Source organism: Corylus avellana, chromosome 7 (genome assembly GCF_965113065.1).
Source record: "Corylus avellana chromosome 7, dhCorAvel1.hap1.2, whole genome shotgun sequence".
In the NCBI taxonomy this organism is placed as follows: domain Eukaryota; kingdom Viridiplantae; phylum Streptophyta; class Magnoliopsida; order Fagales; family Betulaceae; genus Corylus; species Corylus avellana.
This window is the reverse complement of record NC_142496.1, coordinates 26,958,597-26,974,969: the sequence shown is the minus strand read 5'-3', so window position 1 is coordinate 26,974,969 and position 16,373 is coordinate 26,958,597. Positions and strand designations below refer to the sequence as shown.

At 37.2% G+C, this 16,373-nt stretch overlaps 3 protein-coding genes across 4 annotated transcripts; 2 read left to right on the top strand and 1 right to left on the bottom strand.

The window, feature by feature from the left end:
- The first annotated feature begins 2,481 nt into the window (after positions 1-2,481).
- LOC132184903 (B3 domain-containing protein Os01g0723500) lies at positions 2,482-7,654 on the top strand. 2 transcript variants are annotated; one of them, XM_059598692.2, is made up of 6 exons: positions 2,482-2,763; positions 4,183-4,771; positions 5,103-5,296; positions 5,912-6,398; positions 6,780-6,955; positions 7,058-7,654. In XM_059598692.2, the coding sequence occupies exons 1-6, from the start codon at positions 2,674-2,676 to the stop codon at positions 7,385-7,387; spliced, it is 1,866 nt and encodes a 621-aa protein (XP_059454675.2). In that variant the 5' UTR covers positions 2,482-2,673; the 3' UTR covers positions 7,388-7,654. The 2 variants fall into 2 exon arrangements, with proteins under 2 accessions (XP_059454675.2, XP_059454676.2); XM_059598693.2 differs by having other exon boundaries at positions 2,483-2,763; positions 6,786-6,955.
- A 714-nt stretch (positions 7,655-8,368) lies between these two features.
- On the top strand, positions 8,369-9,176 carry LOC132184072 (uncharacterized). Its single transcript, XM_059597556.2, has 2 exons — positions 8,369-8,498; positions 8,568-9,176. Exon 2 carries the CDS (start codon positions 8,590-8,592, stop codon positions 8,971-8,973), a length of 384 nt encoding a protein of 127 aa, XP_059453539.2. The 5' UTR covers positions 8,369-8,498; positions 8,568-8,589; the 3' UTR covers positions 8,974-9,176.
- A 407-nt stretch (positions 9,177-9,583) lies between these two features.
- Positions 9,584-14,907, bottom strand: LOC132184071 (seven transmembrane domain protein). The gene is made up of 7 exons (XM_059597555.2): positions 14,766-14,907; positions 14,479-14,548; positions 14,341-14,400; positions 13,491-13,605; positions 13,203-13,318; positions 12,814-12,938; positions 9,584-10,011 (listed from the first exon to the last, which is right to left on the bottom strand). The coding sequence occupies exons 1-7, from the start codon at positions 14,840-14,842 to the stop codon at positions 9,888-9,890; spliced, it is 687 nt and encodes a 228-aa protein (XP_059453538.1). The 5' UTR covers positions 14,843-14,907; the 3' UTR covers positions 9,584-9,887.
- Between the last annotated feature and the right edge of the window lie 1,466 nt (positions 14,908-16,373).

Genomic DNA, 16,373 nt, shown 5'->3' with positions numbered 1-16,373 from the left:
AAAGAGCCAAAGAGTAGGAGCCAAAAAAATTTTCAAATAGACGTGACAAGAATTTTAAAATGAAAAAAAGTTATAAACAGCCGGTTTGGAGTGTTTAGAATTCTTGCCACGTCAGTTTGAAAATAATTTTGACTCCTATTCTTTGACTGTCTAGCACTTCTCTACAAATTATAGCAATTTATCCAAGTCGAAGATAAAATGGCAATCAATCATCCTCTATAATCCATAGGGGTGCAAAGGCGGTTACGGTTAGCGGTTAGTGGCAATAACCGCTAACCGTAATCGCCCTAGCGGTTAGTAAATTTCACTAACCGCAACCGCTAACCGTTAGGCGGTTAACGGTTAGCGGTTAGCGAAATAGATAACCGCCCGTAACCGCTTTTTTAAAATTGAGCTTTTTTTTTTTGGCTTTCTTTAGGGCTTTTTGAGCTTTTTTTTACCTTCATTTTTTTTTTTCTTGTATTTTTAATATCTTATTGGGCCCAATATAATCCAAAACCCATTCCGATCATACCCCAATAATCAACAAATACACAATAAATGACCCAAAATCATTGGAAATAATTGTAAAATAGTAGGAAATCAAAAATCAAAGTAGCTCGGGAAAAACTCCAAGAAAATGAACCCAAAATCACTGACCTTGGCTGTCTAATTTGAGAAAAAAACTACCCAGTATTTTCGTTGAGCCGATCATGAGCAGCGGGTGAGTTTGAGAGAGTTGAGACTTGAGAGAGGCTGCTCAGCAACTTTGAGTGATTTTGAGATTTCGTGAGATTTAGGGTTGGAAGAAAGAGATGAATATATACAGGTGCAAAACGATGTAGTTTTGCCTTCTATATAATTTTTTTTTTAAAAAAAAAAAAGGTTGAAGGATAAAACTATTAACTATCAATGATTCAATTTTAAAAAAATTGTTACTAATGGTTCAAAAAATTCAAAAATTGTTCAAAAAATGGTTAAATTTCTTTTTCTAAAAAATGTTCAAAAAATACATTAATACTTCAATTGTAATTATAAGTGACACATTGTTGAATCTAATGTCAATTACTTAATTTGATATTATATAATCATATAGTCTCATTAAATTATATCATATGATTCACATGATTAATTATTTAAATTCTTATCATATTTACTTATAATCTTTTTTCTTTGAATTGAACTTAATATCTAATGGTAAATGGTAATGTTCAAACTCCTAAATTTTAAATTCCTAAAGTATCTAATAATGCTTTAATTAAATTGTAGACTTGTAGTTATAAATAATATATTGTTTAATTCAATTGAATCAATTGTGATTATCATTGTACATGAATCATATGATTAACTTGTAAACTTATGACTTATGAGTTATGTCATATTATATATGTATTATTTATTATTATATAATCATATGATTTAATGATCAAGTCATCATGTGATATAATCATATCAATTACAGTGATAATATATAAATTACTAAAATTGTAATGATAATACATTAATACTTAAATTGTGTTTATAAGTAACACATTGGTCATTGTTTAATCCAATGTCAATTACTTAATTTGATATTATACGAATCATATCATCATTGTACATTAATAATATGATTCACTTGAAGTCTTGAATAAAGTATTTGAATTGTCATCGAATCATATGATTAAGTATTGATATTATACATTTATATTATTGATATGCATATGTAGACTTATATAGACTTATAACATATATAGACTTATAAGTTTATAACATACATTGAAAATAAGTTTCTAGATATTTAATTGTTGTATTAGTATGAATTGGTATACTTATGAGTTATGTCATATTATATATGTACAATTTGTTATTATATAATCAAATGATTTAATGATCAATCTCATGTGATATAATCATATAAATGATAATATAATATATTAATACTCAAATTGTGATTTAATTATTTTTTTAAAAAAATTGTGATTTAATGATCAAGTGATTATGTTATATGTATAAATATTTTTATAATTATAATTATAAAAATATATTATATAAAAATGCGGTTAGCGGTTAGCGGTTACGGTTAGTAAACCCAATAACCGCTAACCGCTAGGCGGTTATAGCGGTTAGCGGTTAATACGGTTAAGCGGTTAGAGCGGTTAACGAAAAACCGCCCGCCTTTGCACCCCTAATAATCCATAGAAATTATGTTATATAAAAAACTTTAAATCTCCACTATTGAATATATTTAATTTGTTAATTTAATATTTATCACCTACTAATTGAATTGGGGCTTGAATTTGATCCAATGGGTAAATCAGACGTGGCAGTGTCAGCTTTCCATCGCGTGCTATTAATCATCCTACGTGTAAACACGCCCAGGAAAACACAACGATCTGGGCCACCTGGCGAACAGAGGACCCAGAGACCCATCCCACGAGCAAATCACACGCTCCAAAACTGACACGCGCGGTGGCCCCCTCACCCACACTGGCATTTCCCAAGATCAGCTGCACACACCACACTGCACTCCAAACCGCTTCGATTCGATCATCACCATCGGACGCTGTAACCCAACTCTCTCTCTCTCTCTCTCTCTCTCTGTACTTTATTTTGATATCTCATTTTTCTTTCCTTTTTCCGAGAAAGTCTTGGAATGCTGTTTGGTTACTGAGAAAATCACATAGAATCTGTTCGGTGTAAGAAAGTAGTTTGATGGAAAAAGGAACTCTCCAGGAGTTGCCGAATGCCAGGCGGCCTTACTTCTTTGACTTTTACTCCTCTATTATAAGCTCACAAAGACTGGTATTCCTTTTTTTGTTTTGTTTTGTTTTCCTTTATCTCATTTTATATATATATTATTTATTATTTATATTGTGCACATGTACATTAGATGGGTTACTGTGTTTTCATAATTTCTTGACCAAGTAGGGTTAGTGCAAAAATTTGCTGTTAATTTGTATGTAGAGGTTAGGAATTGTTATTTGAGAATAGGTTCTTGGCTTCTTGCTTATCAGGGTCTACTGGTAGTCATAAACCCTAATTGCTTGTTGTAATCTTACAGTAAATTATGTGATTCACGGGTGATATTAACGTAATGGGATTTGAGAGGAGGAAAAGGAAAAATGCATTAGACTTCGAAAATCATTTAAAGTTTTTTTTTTTTTTTTTTCGTTTTCTGTTCATTTTCTTAGTGTGATGGTAGAATGTGAAATAAGTTTTGGCCTTTCATAGAAATATTGCTCAAATAGATGGGTGCCAAGACAAACACATTAAAAAAATTAAACTCCAAGAATCCCAAACTAGCAGTGGCACACATTTCTTGTTTCAGTGTATATTTATAAGATTATGAGGCCAAATGCTTATGTCATGATTCTGAGGATAAAGATAGAGATATGTGAAATATGATAGGGCTGGCCTTTACTAGCTATACAAGTTGGGTGCTTATTTATTGAAATATTGCATTCTGGTAGCTGTTTGCTATAATTCCATCCTAGAGTCTTTAATGTGGTGGCCATCAAAATCATTATTTCTTCCTCGAATATGTTCTTTTTGGTTGCTAGGAAAAAGGTAGAAAAACTGAATACGTGAAAGCTATAATAGTCCATGGTCTGTTACTATTCCAAATTTTCGTCTCCCATGCTCCATCTCTTGCACATTACGTTGATCTTTTGAAAAGTTAAAAAGCATTATTATAACTGGGTAATTCATTTTCCTCAATAAGTAATGTGGCATGCCATGAGTAATGCTAGGTACCATCTTTTTATCCTTTTAAAATCTTCTTAAAGTTGATGTGGCTTTTAAAATCACCATTAAATTTTAGATGAATTATACTTGAATTTTGATCCAATGGTGATTTTGAAAGCCATATCAGCTTTAGGAGGATTTTAGGAGGATAAAAAGATGGTATCTAGCATTACTCGGCATGCCATATTACTTACTGCAGGATGGCAATGGAACCAATTTTGTAGTTAGGCTACCCATTCAGGCTAAAGATCGTTGGGAGTCATTCATCATGAATTGCATCTAAAAGTACCCCAAAATATGCTAAATATGAGAATGTGTTGTTCGTATCTAATTCCAGTCTGCTAAGAGATGTTGGGTTGCCTAACATCCACTTGGGAGCATAATAGACATATTGTGACTATTTTTTATTGCTGATTTGCTGTCTCATGGAATTTGTGTTGCATGTTTGGATGGCGGCACAATTCAAATCTGTCACAGAAAATTCCTGTACGGTTTATCAGACATATGAAAGGCAGAACATCTGGACTAGTGACGTTGGTGGGTCCTAGCGGGAAAACTTGGCATGTTGAGTTAATTCAGCAGAATGATGGTTTATTCCTCTGCCATGGATGGCCAGCATTTTTGAGGGATCATTTTATAGAATGTGGTGATCTTTTGGTTTTCAGATATAACGGTGAGTTGCATTTCACTGTGCAAGTTTTTGATCAAAGTTCATGTGAGAAAGAAGCTGCATTTCATTCTGAATGCAGTCAAGATCCTAGTAACCTTGATATAAGTATGGGACAGAAAAGAGAAAGAGAGGAGGCTGCTTCGTGTTCGGAAAAGATTTTTGAAGGTGTGCCTAAGAAATTGAGAGGGAGCTCTTCGCAACTCTATTTAGAATGCACAGACAAGAACCAGGAAGGCAAGGTGGTTATGTCTGATGGGGAAGGATGCCGACATGAGGTCACAGTTGCGGCTAGACCATGTCAAGAAGAAATTTACTCCAAAAAACCAAAGCATTGTGGTAGCCCACTGAGGAATTCTGCTTTGTCCTTTCAATCTAAAGCTTGCAAAGAAAAGCGAGGTAAGGAAGCCAACTGTACATTTATTGGGTTTTGAGGACAAGAATCTGCCTTCCACAACAGAAAGAATCAAGTGGCTTAAGGACCTGATAATTCTGCTACTTTTTCCGTGTTTCCTTAGTAGTCTGCTTGTAAAATAAAGCATGTGAGCTCATTATTTTTTTTATTAAATTAAAAGCATAAAAGAGTAAGTTTGCAGAGTAATGGTATACCAATATATGTGCAGAAAGCATAATTTACATGGTTGAATACTCAAATTTTAACCGCGTAGAAGAGCACTTATATATTTATGTATAGAAACATTTCATGAAAGTATAAAATTCTTGCTTGCAGTGTTGGACATCGTTCCATTCAGTACAAAGTCCTCCATCAATAATAGAGTCAGCAAAGAGGATGATGTGTACATGCGCGGTAGAGGTTGTATGTCAATGTTGTCAGCACATGAAGTAGCTCAATCATTCACTTCCTCTTTCCCTTATTTCGTCAGAATCATGAAAAGCTTCAATGTCAGTGGTTCATATACGCTGGTGGGTTGTTTCCTTTGTTTTTGTTATTTTATATTTTTCAAATGAATTATCTTTTTCATAAGTTTGTGTCTTGTCCATCAAAGTACCCCCTACGAAGCCCATCATAATCTAGATAAAGGTTAAAAAAATTGTAGTCGTATGATATGTTATATCACTGAAGGTCTTTTCTTGGCCAGGTAATCTTTTCTTTCACATCCATATCTTGAAGACTCTACCTTGACTCCAATATTTTGGCCTAACTGTTGCTTAACAAATATCACAACCCATCCACCATCTAACTTTGCATTATACTGAGAAACTTGCTGCTCTCCTGAGGAGATTTACAGTTCTTACTTGGTTATGTATTAAATCTGGCACAATTAAGCCCTGGCACCATTGAGCCCTATGGTTGTAACAAAGAATTTCATCCTTTCCTTGTTCAGATGTGTGTTTGGATGGCATTTAACAGCACTTACCTTTTTCTATTGCATATGCAACTTCTTCAGGCAGTTGAGGGTTATTAAGGGTTCTCATCCAGCTGGCATTAATCTAATGTGCTTACAGCTTATTGTTGCTTTCTTCTGCAAGCTGGCCTTTTCGTCGATTTCTCTTATCTAACTGCTTTCTGTCATGCAGAATATTCCATATAAATTTTCAACGGCACATCTTCCAAACAGCAAAACTAAGATTGTCCTTCAGAATTTGAAAGGAGAAAGTTGGACTGTGAATTCTGTGCCCACTACAAGAGTAAATACAAGTCATACTCTTTGTGGTGGATGGATGGCTTTTGTGCGTGGTAATGACATCAAGATCGGAGATATCTGCATTTTTGAACTTGTACGCGAGTGTGAATTACGCGTTCATGTTTTTGGGGTTGGAAGGGAAGAGCTAGACTGCCAAAATGGAAAAGTCGCTAGTAGTAGGCCAAGTGCTGGGCGTGCTGTCACTTCACATAAGAGTCTTAAAGGTTTGTCAAAGAAAACAAGGGGGAAATCTCCTAAACCATCAAAAAGACGTCAAGAATCGCCTTTCTCTATTGATGTAAAAAAACAATGTGGCGCATCAAAGACTTATGCCAAAGTTCCAGTTTGCTCTCAGTCAAAAACTGCCAACAAAAAGTTGGGTAAGGATCTAACTATATCTCTATTGGCATTTGTAGTTAAGAATTGATTTCAATAGAAGGATCGTTGTCTCCACCCAAAGATTTTGACTTCCACCTTCTCTCAGTCAATTGCTTGCTAGGTTGGGCCACGGATGCTATATATCTCTGGTCAAAGATTAAGCTTGGAATGCATCTAAGTTTTCATTGTGTACATTCAGTCATGTATATTAGTTTTTAGTGTTTTTCGTTTTTCACCATGTTTAGAAGCGACTTCTTATATTATTTTGTTTGCAATCATACACCCAAAAAAATCTGAATATTTTTCATCTACAAGATTCATTCAGAAAACCATCCCTCTTTTTTTCTCTCCATTCTAAGTCAGTTTCTGAACTCTAAATGGAGACACAGCTGTCCGGAGTAAAAAAGGCATAGAAGATGAAGTAGGCTCAAAAAATAGGGGCAGTATGAGAATGCTGTTAGCAATTGATGAAGAAAGAGCAGCTCGTTCTTTTTCTTCTTGTTTTCCCAATTTTGTGAGGATCATGAAACAGTTCAACATCAGTGGTTCATATACTTTGGTGAGTCTTCTAAATCCATGATTGCACATTCTCCTGTAGTTTCTTTTTCTGAAAATTGTTTTTGGCATCAATTTGTATTACCAAATGGTTATTATCTTGCAGAAAATCCCATACCAGTTTTCTACTGCACATCTCCCTAACTGCAAAACTGAGATTGTGCTTCGTAATTTAAAAGGGAAATGTTGGACGGTGAACTCCGTCCCAGACTCGAAAGGGCGAATGGGGCATACCTTTTGCGGAGGGTGGATGGCGTTTGTTCGGGGGAATGATGTTAAGATTGGAGATATCTGCATTTTTGAACTTGTTGGCAAATGTGAAATGCTCGTACATATATCGTGGAATGGGAAAAAAGGGCTCGACCATCAGAGTGGAGCAGCTACACCTAATGAATTAGCTATTGTGTCATGCAACGGCAATAAGCCTTCTTCATGACACATGTAAAAAAGATCAGAACTTTGGTGAATATAAATTAGGGAGGGACGGTGTTGCTATGTGCAACTCATTTTCTCTTTTAATTTGTGTGCATGTACAAATTTTAAATCTAGTTTAGTTTCTGCATAACTCACAGCTATTGCTTGCTAAATTATCTGTGTGTTGTGCTGGACAATGATGGAAGCCTCCTTCCAATCTCCTTTCTTTTTAGAAGAAAAACTTTTCAAATTTGTATGGTAGAACTCTTTTATGCTGTTGGATGTGGGTGCTTATCGTTATGATTTTAATATTGTAAGATTTATTGAGGAATTTGCTCATTCTGAGACTGAACACTTGCCAATTTCCTGCATGGTTACATTCAATTAAAGGAATTGTGAATGTGAAGTGTATGGTTGTCATCAGTGAAACAATCTTCTTGTCTGAAAACGCAACGATGATGGGGTATTATTGCCATTTTTTTTAAAAAACTGCTTTTAGCAAACATCAAAACTAGAAAAATGCTAAAACCTATACTTTGCTGATGTGATATTGTCAATAACCTTTATATATTTTTTTTAAAAAAATTAAAGATTAATTGATAGTGCCAATCAATAAAGTGGGATAAAAGTGGTGTATAACATTACTTTCAAAACAAAGTGGACATAATTTTATGAGTAAAATTATAAATGACTTTTATTTCATTACCATTTCATCGCGCTCACATGGCAATGTCAATTAGCCATTAATTTTATTTATTTATTTTTCGTTTTTAACAAGGGCTTATTGGCACAATCGCATCAACAAGATGAGATAGTAGTGTAATAAAAATATAATTTTTAGCATTACTCTAATTTTATTATATATATAGTTGCTTCAAGTCGACGGTTATACACTTATACTTAATAGGAACTATGCCTACGTGCTGAAGCGTGAATATCTGATACTCATATCAATCGGGTGTTGCCCATTGTAGAGGATCAGCCAAAAGCCACATACGTAGCACGTAGGTGAGTTCTTGTCAGCCAACCAAAATTCGTCTCACCTTATCCAAACTCATTCTTTATCCTTGGGACAAAAGTGTCGTTTTGATCCCCCCTCCCTCTTCCTTTTCTCAATCCAATCCCGTAAACAGGTAATCGATAAATACCTCAAATTCACTTACTTTGGGTACATAATTTGTCCTAATAAAGTTTGTGTATAGAGATTGTGGGAGGCTTTTAGCAATGGCCATAGCAATAGCTGCCCTCGCTTCAGCAACGGTCGCCGGAGCTATGATGAGCAAGACCCAGAAGAGAATGAAGAACGTGGTGTACATAGGAGCGCTGAATTCATTTGGAGGTCTCAAAGCTCACAACAGTTTGGTATCTCTTGGTTTGCCCGAATGCACCGAGCAGTGCTTTGCTAAGGTGGTCGGCTCATTGAGAGCAACATCAGATGGTAGGAGGAGAGGTGGAGGTGGAAGAGGAGGAGCACTCTCTTCTTCGTGCAATGCTGCGGATGAGATCTTCAAGATTGCTGCCATAATGAACGTTCTTACGCTCATTGGGGTTGCGGTTGGATTCGTTCTTCTTCGAATTGAAGCTTTTGTGGAGGAGTCTGAAGAGTAACAAACGGTTGTTGAAGAAAGATGGAAGCCAGAATACTGGCCACACCATTGCTGCCAATCATCGGATGTGTTTATCTATCTTTGTATCAGTGCAGAATTATTATTATTATTATTATTATTATTTTAGCTGTATGATCATGCTTAGTAGTTTTTTGAAGCTTTATTGGACTGCCATATATTTTACCAACAGAATAGCTTGCGTCTTTCAAATTTTGACGTGTAGAGCATTGGCTTCCCTAAATTTGTCAGACACAGAAGATGTGAAGAAATCTTGAGATTAGGCTCCTCTTCATTTCAAGCAAAATAGAGAAGATTCATTTTATAATCGAACGAATCTAATAATGACAAGACATCATTAGACGCCGTAAACAAAATCTTAGAATGTCAAATAAATTCTTTCTATTTCATTTGAAATTGAGAAGATCAATTCCTCTCATTTATGGTTAGCCAGTTCTAGATTCGAATTTTAGACGGTTGAATTCAGAGGGTGCCTTTGAAGTTGTCACTTGTCAGGTTTGTGCAACAAAACAGAATGAAGTTCAATATCTTATGTGACTATGTCGACTGTGCAGCTGTCAGAGATGCAAGGTCCACAAAAGCTGGAGCGCATGGAATATAAAGCCTACTTACCTCAATTTTCATCCAAAATCTTGATGAGTTCTATCTGAACAGATTTATCTGAGGTTACACAGCAGAAACTCTGAATCCCTAAATCTACTCTCAAGTGTCACGATAAGGAGAAAAATAGATCAATAAATTTCTCAGACCACATAAAAAACAACGTGATATTCAGGCAAAACAGCGAAGCCATCTTAAGGGATATAATTGAGAATTGGTCCTGTGAGAAATTAAGCTGCCTTGAGGACCTTTCTTTGCCTTACAGTCAGCAATATCTGGAGGAACGATAGGCTTTCCTTAGGCAGAGGGTCTCTGACATGCGGCAAAGAGCTGCCAACTAATAATAGCCATCACCAATGACGTGAACAGTTCAAACCCTACCACCTTTGGAAAGTGCCAGCCCAAACCTCGCCTTAGATAGCTGCAAGTGAAAAAAAAAAAAAAAAAATCATAATTTGGCATAATCAGAATGAATGACCCAAGCCAATAGAGTTTATATAACAAACATGAAAGTTATTCAAGCCTGCTCTCCCGGGGAGCACCTCCTAGAGACCTGTTCTCTTCACCCTTACGCTTCTACTTTCTCTGCACCCTTCCCATCTTTCACCCATGAGCTCTTGTCCCCTCTTCCCTATCTCTCCCACTGGATATGCATATGGGGGCCCATTTGAGGGTGGATCCACCAACGTCACAAAGAATTGAATTCCACCTAGAGCTCTCTATCTCAAAATTGAGTTCAAAGCTTACAAAGGAGGACCATCCTTATCTTTTGTTGAGCGTTCACCTAACTTAGCCCCAGCTCGTTCCTCACTTACCCACTCTCTAATGTTTCTCTGACAAAATCCCTGAAAGTCAACCTCCCACTGAAGCAACCACGCGTCTGTCAGTCACCTATCTCAAAGCCATCCCCCACACAACCAAGAACCCATCTCAACCTTACACCTGGCCCATCTTCATATCACAGCCACCGGATCTCCCCAAACTCTCCTCTAGCTCACCAGTTACAACTCAATATAATACTTGCAGAGAAACTCCCTTTCATGTTACCTCTTATTTCCCATATTCACTACCACGTGCCAGCCTGGACTAGGTTGGTTCTTTCGACGATCACTAAAAATCTAGGAAGTCTTTGAGCTCGAAAACCCAAACACCCTCTCCAGCATTAAACCCCAAGCCTAGCTTGCCCGTGACCCCTCCAAGTCCAAACAATCTCTCTATGCCCACCCTTAAAGATGAGTTGCCTCCATCCATGCTCAACCATAGCCCAATTTTGTCTCAACAACCTTATAGCCCATTATGCTCCACCAGCTCACCCTCCTTCATGCCAACATCCCCCCTCCCTGCACCTTCCATTCCTCTAGAATACCTCTCAACACACACTTCCCCTCTCAAAGGCAATCACCCTTTTCCTCTCACCCCAACCCCTCTAAAAGGCAATCAGAACTGTCCAGGCCAAACTTGTTTGATGCCACACCCCTGATATTTCTCCATCTCAGGCTATGCAACAAGCACTGTGGCCAGAAGACAACTCCACACTTTGCTCTCACTCGGCCGAGAGGTTATTGGAAACTGCCAAGGGATTTTCCAACCCTCGGCGTCCCAATCCCTTTGGGCATTAGTGAGGAAAAAGAAATCCAAACCTTACTTTTTGTTTGAATCCAAGGCTTCTGAACCTCAAGCAGCTTCTTTAGGGAACTACACTTACTCCCCTCAAAATGACACCGGATGTGCACTTACCCCACCAGACTTTGAAAAGTGTTGATCGGCCCCCTCAAACTACCCAACACTTTAAAGTTTGCCTCCTCCGTTCACATTTTCTACCAACTTGGATGGAAAATGGGATCACGTGATCCATGTGTGCCTGAAAAATTGTCTATACCCCTATCAAATGTGTGAAAATACAATTATGCTCTTAAATTATTATTATTATTATTTTACAAAAAAAGCCTCACTTGGCCATGCCATTGAGACCCAAGCTTTTTATAACATGTGGCTCGTGGACGTGATTCTTGACATCCATATTCCCTCTTCATTGTTTGATGATTGAATTATACAGACACTTGACGCCTTGGACAGAATTTTCCATTAAATTACCTTATACCTTAAGCTTGGCCACTCCAAACTAGGGCTGCCTGCAGCACAACTCAGATTGGAAGGCCCTCTAGAGAAAAATCTCCAACAGTTTGAACCTTACTGATGAAGCTTCTCTTTGTCCCCTCTACCTAACATGCACAGAGACTTTAGAACACCTCTTTACTGAATGCCATTTTTCTCGAGGGCTTTGGAGAGAGGGGTTTTAGACCATTGATATTTTGAAGTTCTCTCCTTGCCCAATTGTGGAATGGATTCGGATTATTCTTCACCCTTAACCTCTCTTGGGTATTGATTAGGCAGAAATTATTCACTTTCAGATTTTGGATTCTGTTGCTTTAGATTTCCTATGGCAAGCTAAGAATAGAGCTGTCCATGAAGGTGTTACTCCTAATACAATTCATCTACGTTGGCAAGTTAACAATTTCATCTTTAGACACCTTCCCCTCCTGAGGGTTCTCTTAAAATAAACTATGATGCGGCCATTAGGGACCATTTCTCAGTGACAGAAGTGGTTTGCCGAAACTCATATGTGGGCTTTCTTCATGCCTGGACCCAAATCCAACCCCAGTGTGATCCAACTATGGCTGAAGCACAGGCTGCTATCTTAGTGGCAAAGCAAACCCTTCCTTTAGGCCTCAACAACCTGATCTTAGAAGGGGACTCCTTGGTGGTTATCAATACCTGCTTGCAGCTCTCTCTCATCCAACTGGCGGATGCATCCAGTGATCTCATATATATCTCATCTTCTCTCTTCTATTTGTTGCTCTGCTTCTAAGAACCCTCGTAGAGCAAATTCTTAAGCCCACTTGTGTGCCAAATGGGCTGCCTCCATGATGTATTCTGGATGCATTCCCATTCCCTTCCCCTCTTCCCTAGATTACAGGATTTTTAGCGGGAATGCTCCCCTGTAATCCTTGTTTTCTTTGCTGTCTTCTAACCCAGAAAACAGAATGAATGACTCAAAATAGTGCATTTTGCAATAGGAGCCATACTGACCAGTAGTTGTTAAGGAAGCCAGGAGCATAAAAGTTTCAAGTTTTAATGTGTTAGAGTAACGCCTCAATTTTCAGTTATGCAAATTAGACACAAACTTTTAAGAGGCTATGACAAGGGATGTTGTGGAGCAGACCTTGTGATGGATGGCATGGTTGCCACAATCCCTGCACATGCATATATTATGGGAATCAGAGTCCTGGGTTTGTTCTTCCGGAGCCACATCAAAGATCCCAATGCAGCAAGAGATATTATCAACACCTGAACTCAGAAAAGGAAGCCAGAAAAATGAAAAATAAAGAAAGATAAAAGACAGGGAAAAGTAACCAACAAAGATAGAAAATTAACTCAACGAAAGGACTAAATGTGATCTCCTGGAATCTGACCATTATAAGATCATTACATGAATCTTTGGAATATCAAACTGGATATTATTTGTCCAAAATCACTAGCCTAGAAGTAAGGATATTGTCCGAAGCTGCAGCTACAAAACAATACACTAGAAACAAGAAGAAATCAATGTACCAGATTCGCATTTGCTTCAATGCCTTGCAAAATGTAATCCCATGTAAATTCTAGTCCTCTAGCGCCCACCCAAAGAGGTGCCAATCTATGCAGAACAGAATCAGCAAAAGCCCACCCTACCAACAGGTAAAAAGGTGTCATAGCCCTAATAATAAAGTCAACAAATATGCAGTTACAGAGAGAGAGAGAGAGAGAGAGAGAGAGAGAAACTAGTGCTTGGAAGTTGATCTAGGAACCAAAGAATAAGCCACTGATTTTTGAAATAAGTTAAGTTAATCTTTGACTCACCAAGTCCAACTGCTTGAAATTTATGATTTTGAGAAATGTTCCTGTGAGTCAACTGAGTCAAGGCAAAGTAAAGCCCAGCAACATCTATAAAACCAATTAGAGCTTTCAACAGTTCCTGTAAATGAAAGCCATTAATTATTTACACTTAACGACTCAAATTCATATTCAATAAGGAAGTTAGTGTTCTAATGCAAAAATAATAACATTATACTGGAGCTTTATTTCACTCCAACTTGCCCAAAGAGCAATCAAGAGCAAATTCTTAACAAAACTCCAAAACAGCAAATTCTTAACAAGCAGTGAATATAATCATGTTATAGTTTCTTGTATCTTCAATATTAACTGTTTTCAACAGTTGATCTAGATCCTCAAACACCGCTCATCCTCTCTGTCTCTCCCATACACAAATACACTGGCAGCTAAGACAGATATGAGATTATTTAATCCATGTAAATGCCTGAATAGCAGAGAAAACCCAAGAGATGCACAAAGATATTATCATTTTATTCAATTAGCAGGTGACACAAGCAGTGCATCGTTCGGGCGAACTCTCCCTCTTTCCCTCCCCTCCCAAACACACACACAGACAGAGAATTATATCCTTTTTTATCCATTCACTCTCCACTTCTACGAATATATATAGCAAAATTGCAAACTTGTTGATTCTACCGAAGATTGCTCCATATTTGCATCCATAAGTGATCCTAGCATGCTAAGAACATATACATACAGATACAGGCACACAGTTTCAACGCGGGAAAGGATTGGAGGGAAATCCATAAGCCACGGATTCAATAAACAAAACCACTAGTATTCCCTCAATCAATTCATAAGCGAAAGACGAAACTACCTGATACGGATCGAAGCTATCATTCTCCGACACCTTCAAAAAGGTTGCCAGGCAAACAAGCTGTCAACATAAACACAAGGCATAAGTATGAATCTCAATTGAAGACACCGAGTAATACAAGAATCGAAGTCGACGAACCTTTACTAAAGCCGTTCCGAGATAGACAAGAGCAGCTTTAACAGAGGTACCAAGCGTGTCGTACTCGGACCTGCACGCGCATACTTATTACAGCAACACCAATTTGCATATCGACACAACAGCAATAGACCGATTTTTCTTAAATTTAATCAAACCTCCAAATTCATGGAGATTATGAAACATCCAATGTCGAATAATCAGATCGGGATTCGAGTAAGGTTAGGGTTTCCGTTACAACAAAGACATGGAATTGAGCTTCGAATGAAATAAAGAGAAGCGGAACTCACAATGGCGTGGCGGAGTAGTAAACGGCGTGAGGGCCGAATGTGAGGATTGCGCAGTTGAAGAAATGAAACACCGTCATTCTCCGTGTCTCTGTGTCTCAAATCCCTTTCTCTGAAGTCCAGTGCAACCAGTGAGGGCCAGATGGTGTTTGGTTATAGAAGAAACCTTGGTTGTTTGATAATTAATGAAATAAACCACTTTGAGCGGGCTAGTGCGATGGGCTTGAAGCCAAGCCCACTTGATCTGATTAGCGTATACTGGAGCTGATTTTAGACAAACGACTGGGCCCAATTATGAATTGGTTGTGGCCGTCCTAGGATTGTTGGGCTACATGTTCTCCATCTCTTGGCAACGATGGGAAAGAATTCCAGGCACTACCAATGAATAAAATGGACGTAGTTTACCTACAATCTAGTATATTCAACCGACTTCCAGACATGACCAATGCATTCTCACATGTGGTTTTTAATGCATGTTTGAATCATGTGTATTATAAAGATGAACAACTAGTTGTTCGTGATCCAAAACCTTTAACTAAAAGTACCGGCAAGACAAAGAGAAATAAAACCTTAAAGTATTTCGTTGGGAGTTTAGCCGAGGCTACTTCTAGGTCTAAGAACACACATCCAAATGACCTAACTTTCTTCTCTTTTAAAAAATGATTTTCCGCGCATTGTTGATCGATGGAGAGGCTCAAGGACTAATAGAACTTGATTTAGTAGTCCTCACTTCTTGTTGACACTTTTATCATTCTCCGATAATAATGAAATGTTAGTAACCTATGTTGGAAATAATTTTGGATGGTGCACAAATTCTCATTGATATAAAATCATTGCAATCTAAAAATTAACAATAAAATAACTAAAATACAAGAGATAAAAAGTAGAGTATGGAAAGATCTCACAATGTGCTATAGAATCACGCAAGAGCGTTGTCCTTAAAGGTTGATTCGTGCCTCCCGGAGTGTATAACTCGGTGCGATCGGATCCTTTGACACGCAACCTCCCAGGATTAGACTATAGCGTCTACCTTCGTTAAGGACGCACTTCCAATAACGAAGACTAGTAGAACAACCCTTTGATCTTCTTAAAAAAAAAACCGCAAAGAGAAAATAGAAATTGAATAGAATAAAATTCTATGCAATTGATCTTCTAAAATAGGACAAAACTCTTTTATAAAGAAAATGAGTTTGCCTTTCTTTCTTTCTTGTTGCAAGCTCACTCTACCATGGGATTGTGGATGTTTTCTTTTCTTTTTATAATGTCCAAATGGTCATAACACCAAAAACGGTAAAACATTTGTTAATAACAAAATGGTCAAACTACAATAAAACTTGTTAAAGACTAACGGTCAAAACGGTAAAAATCAATTAAAACTAATTTTTATTTAATAACTCATAACCAAGTAATAAATACAAACGGTCATAAAAGTTATATCTCATAACCAAGTAATAAACACTAACGGTCATAAAAGTTATATCTTATAACCAAGTAATAAATACAAACGGTTATAAATCAAAATGGTTAAAGATGATTTTTATTTCTCATAAAAACCTTTAAGAAGATATTATCAAATGATAAAACATTTCCAAATGACTTAAAATGAATGTT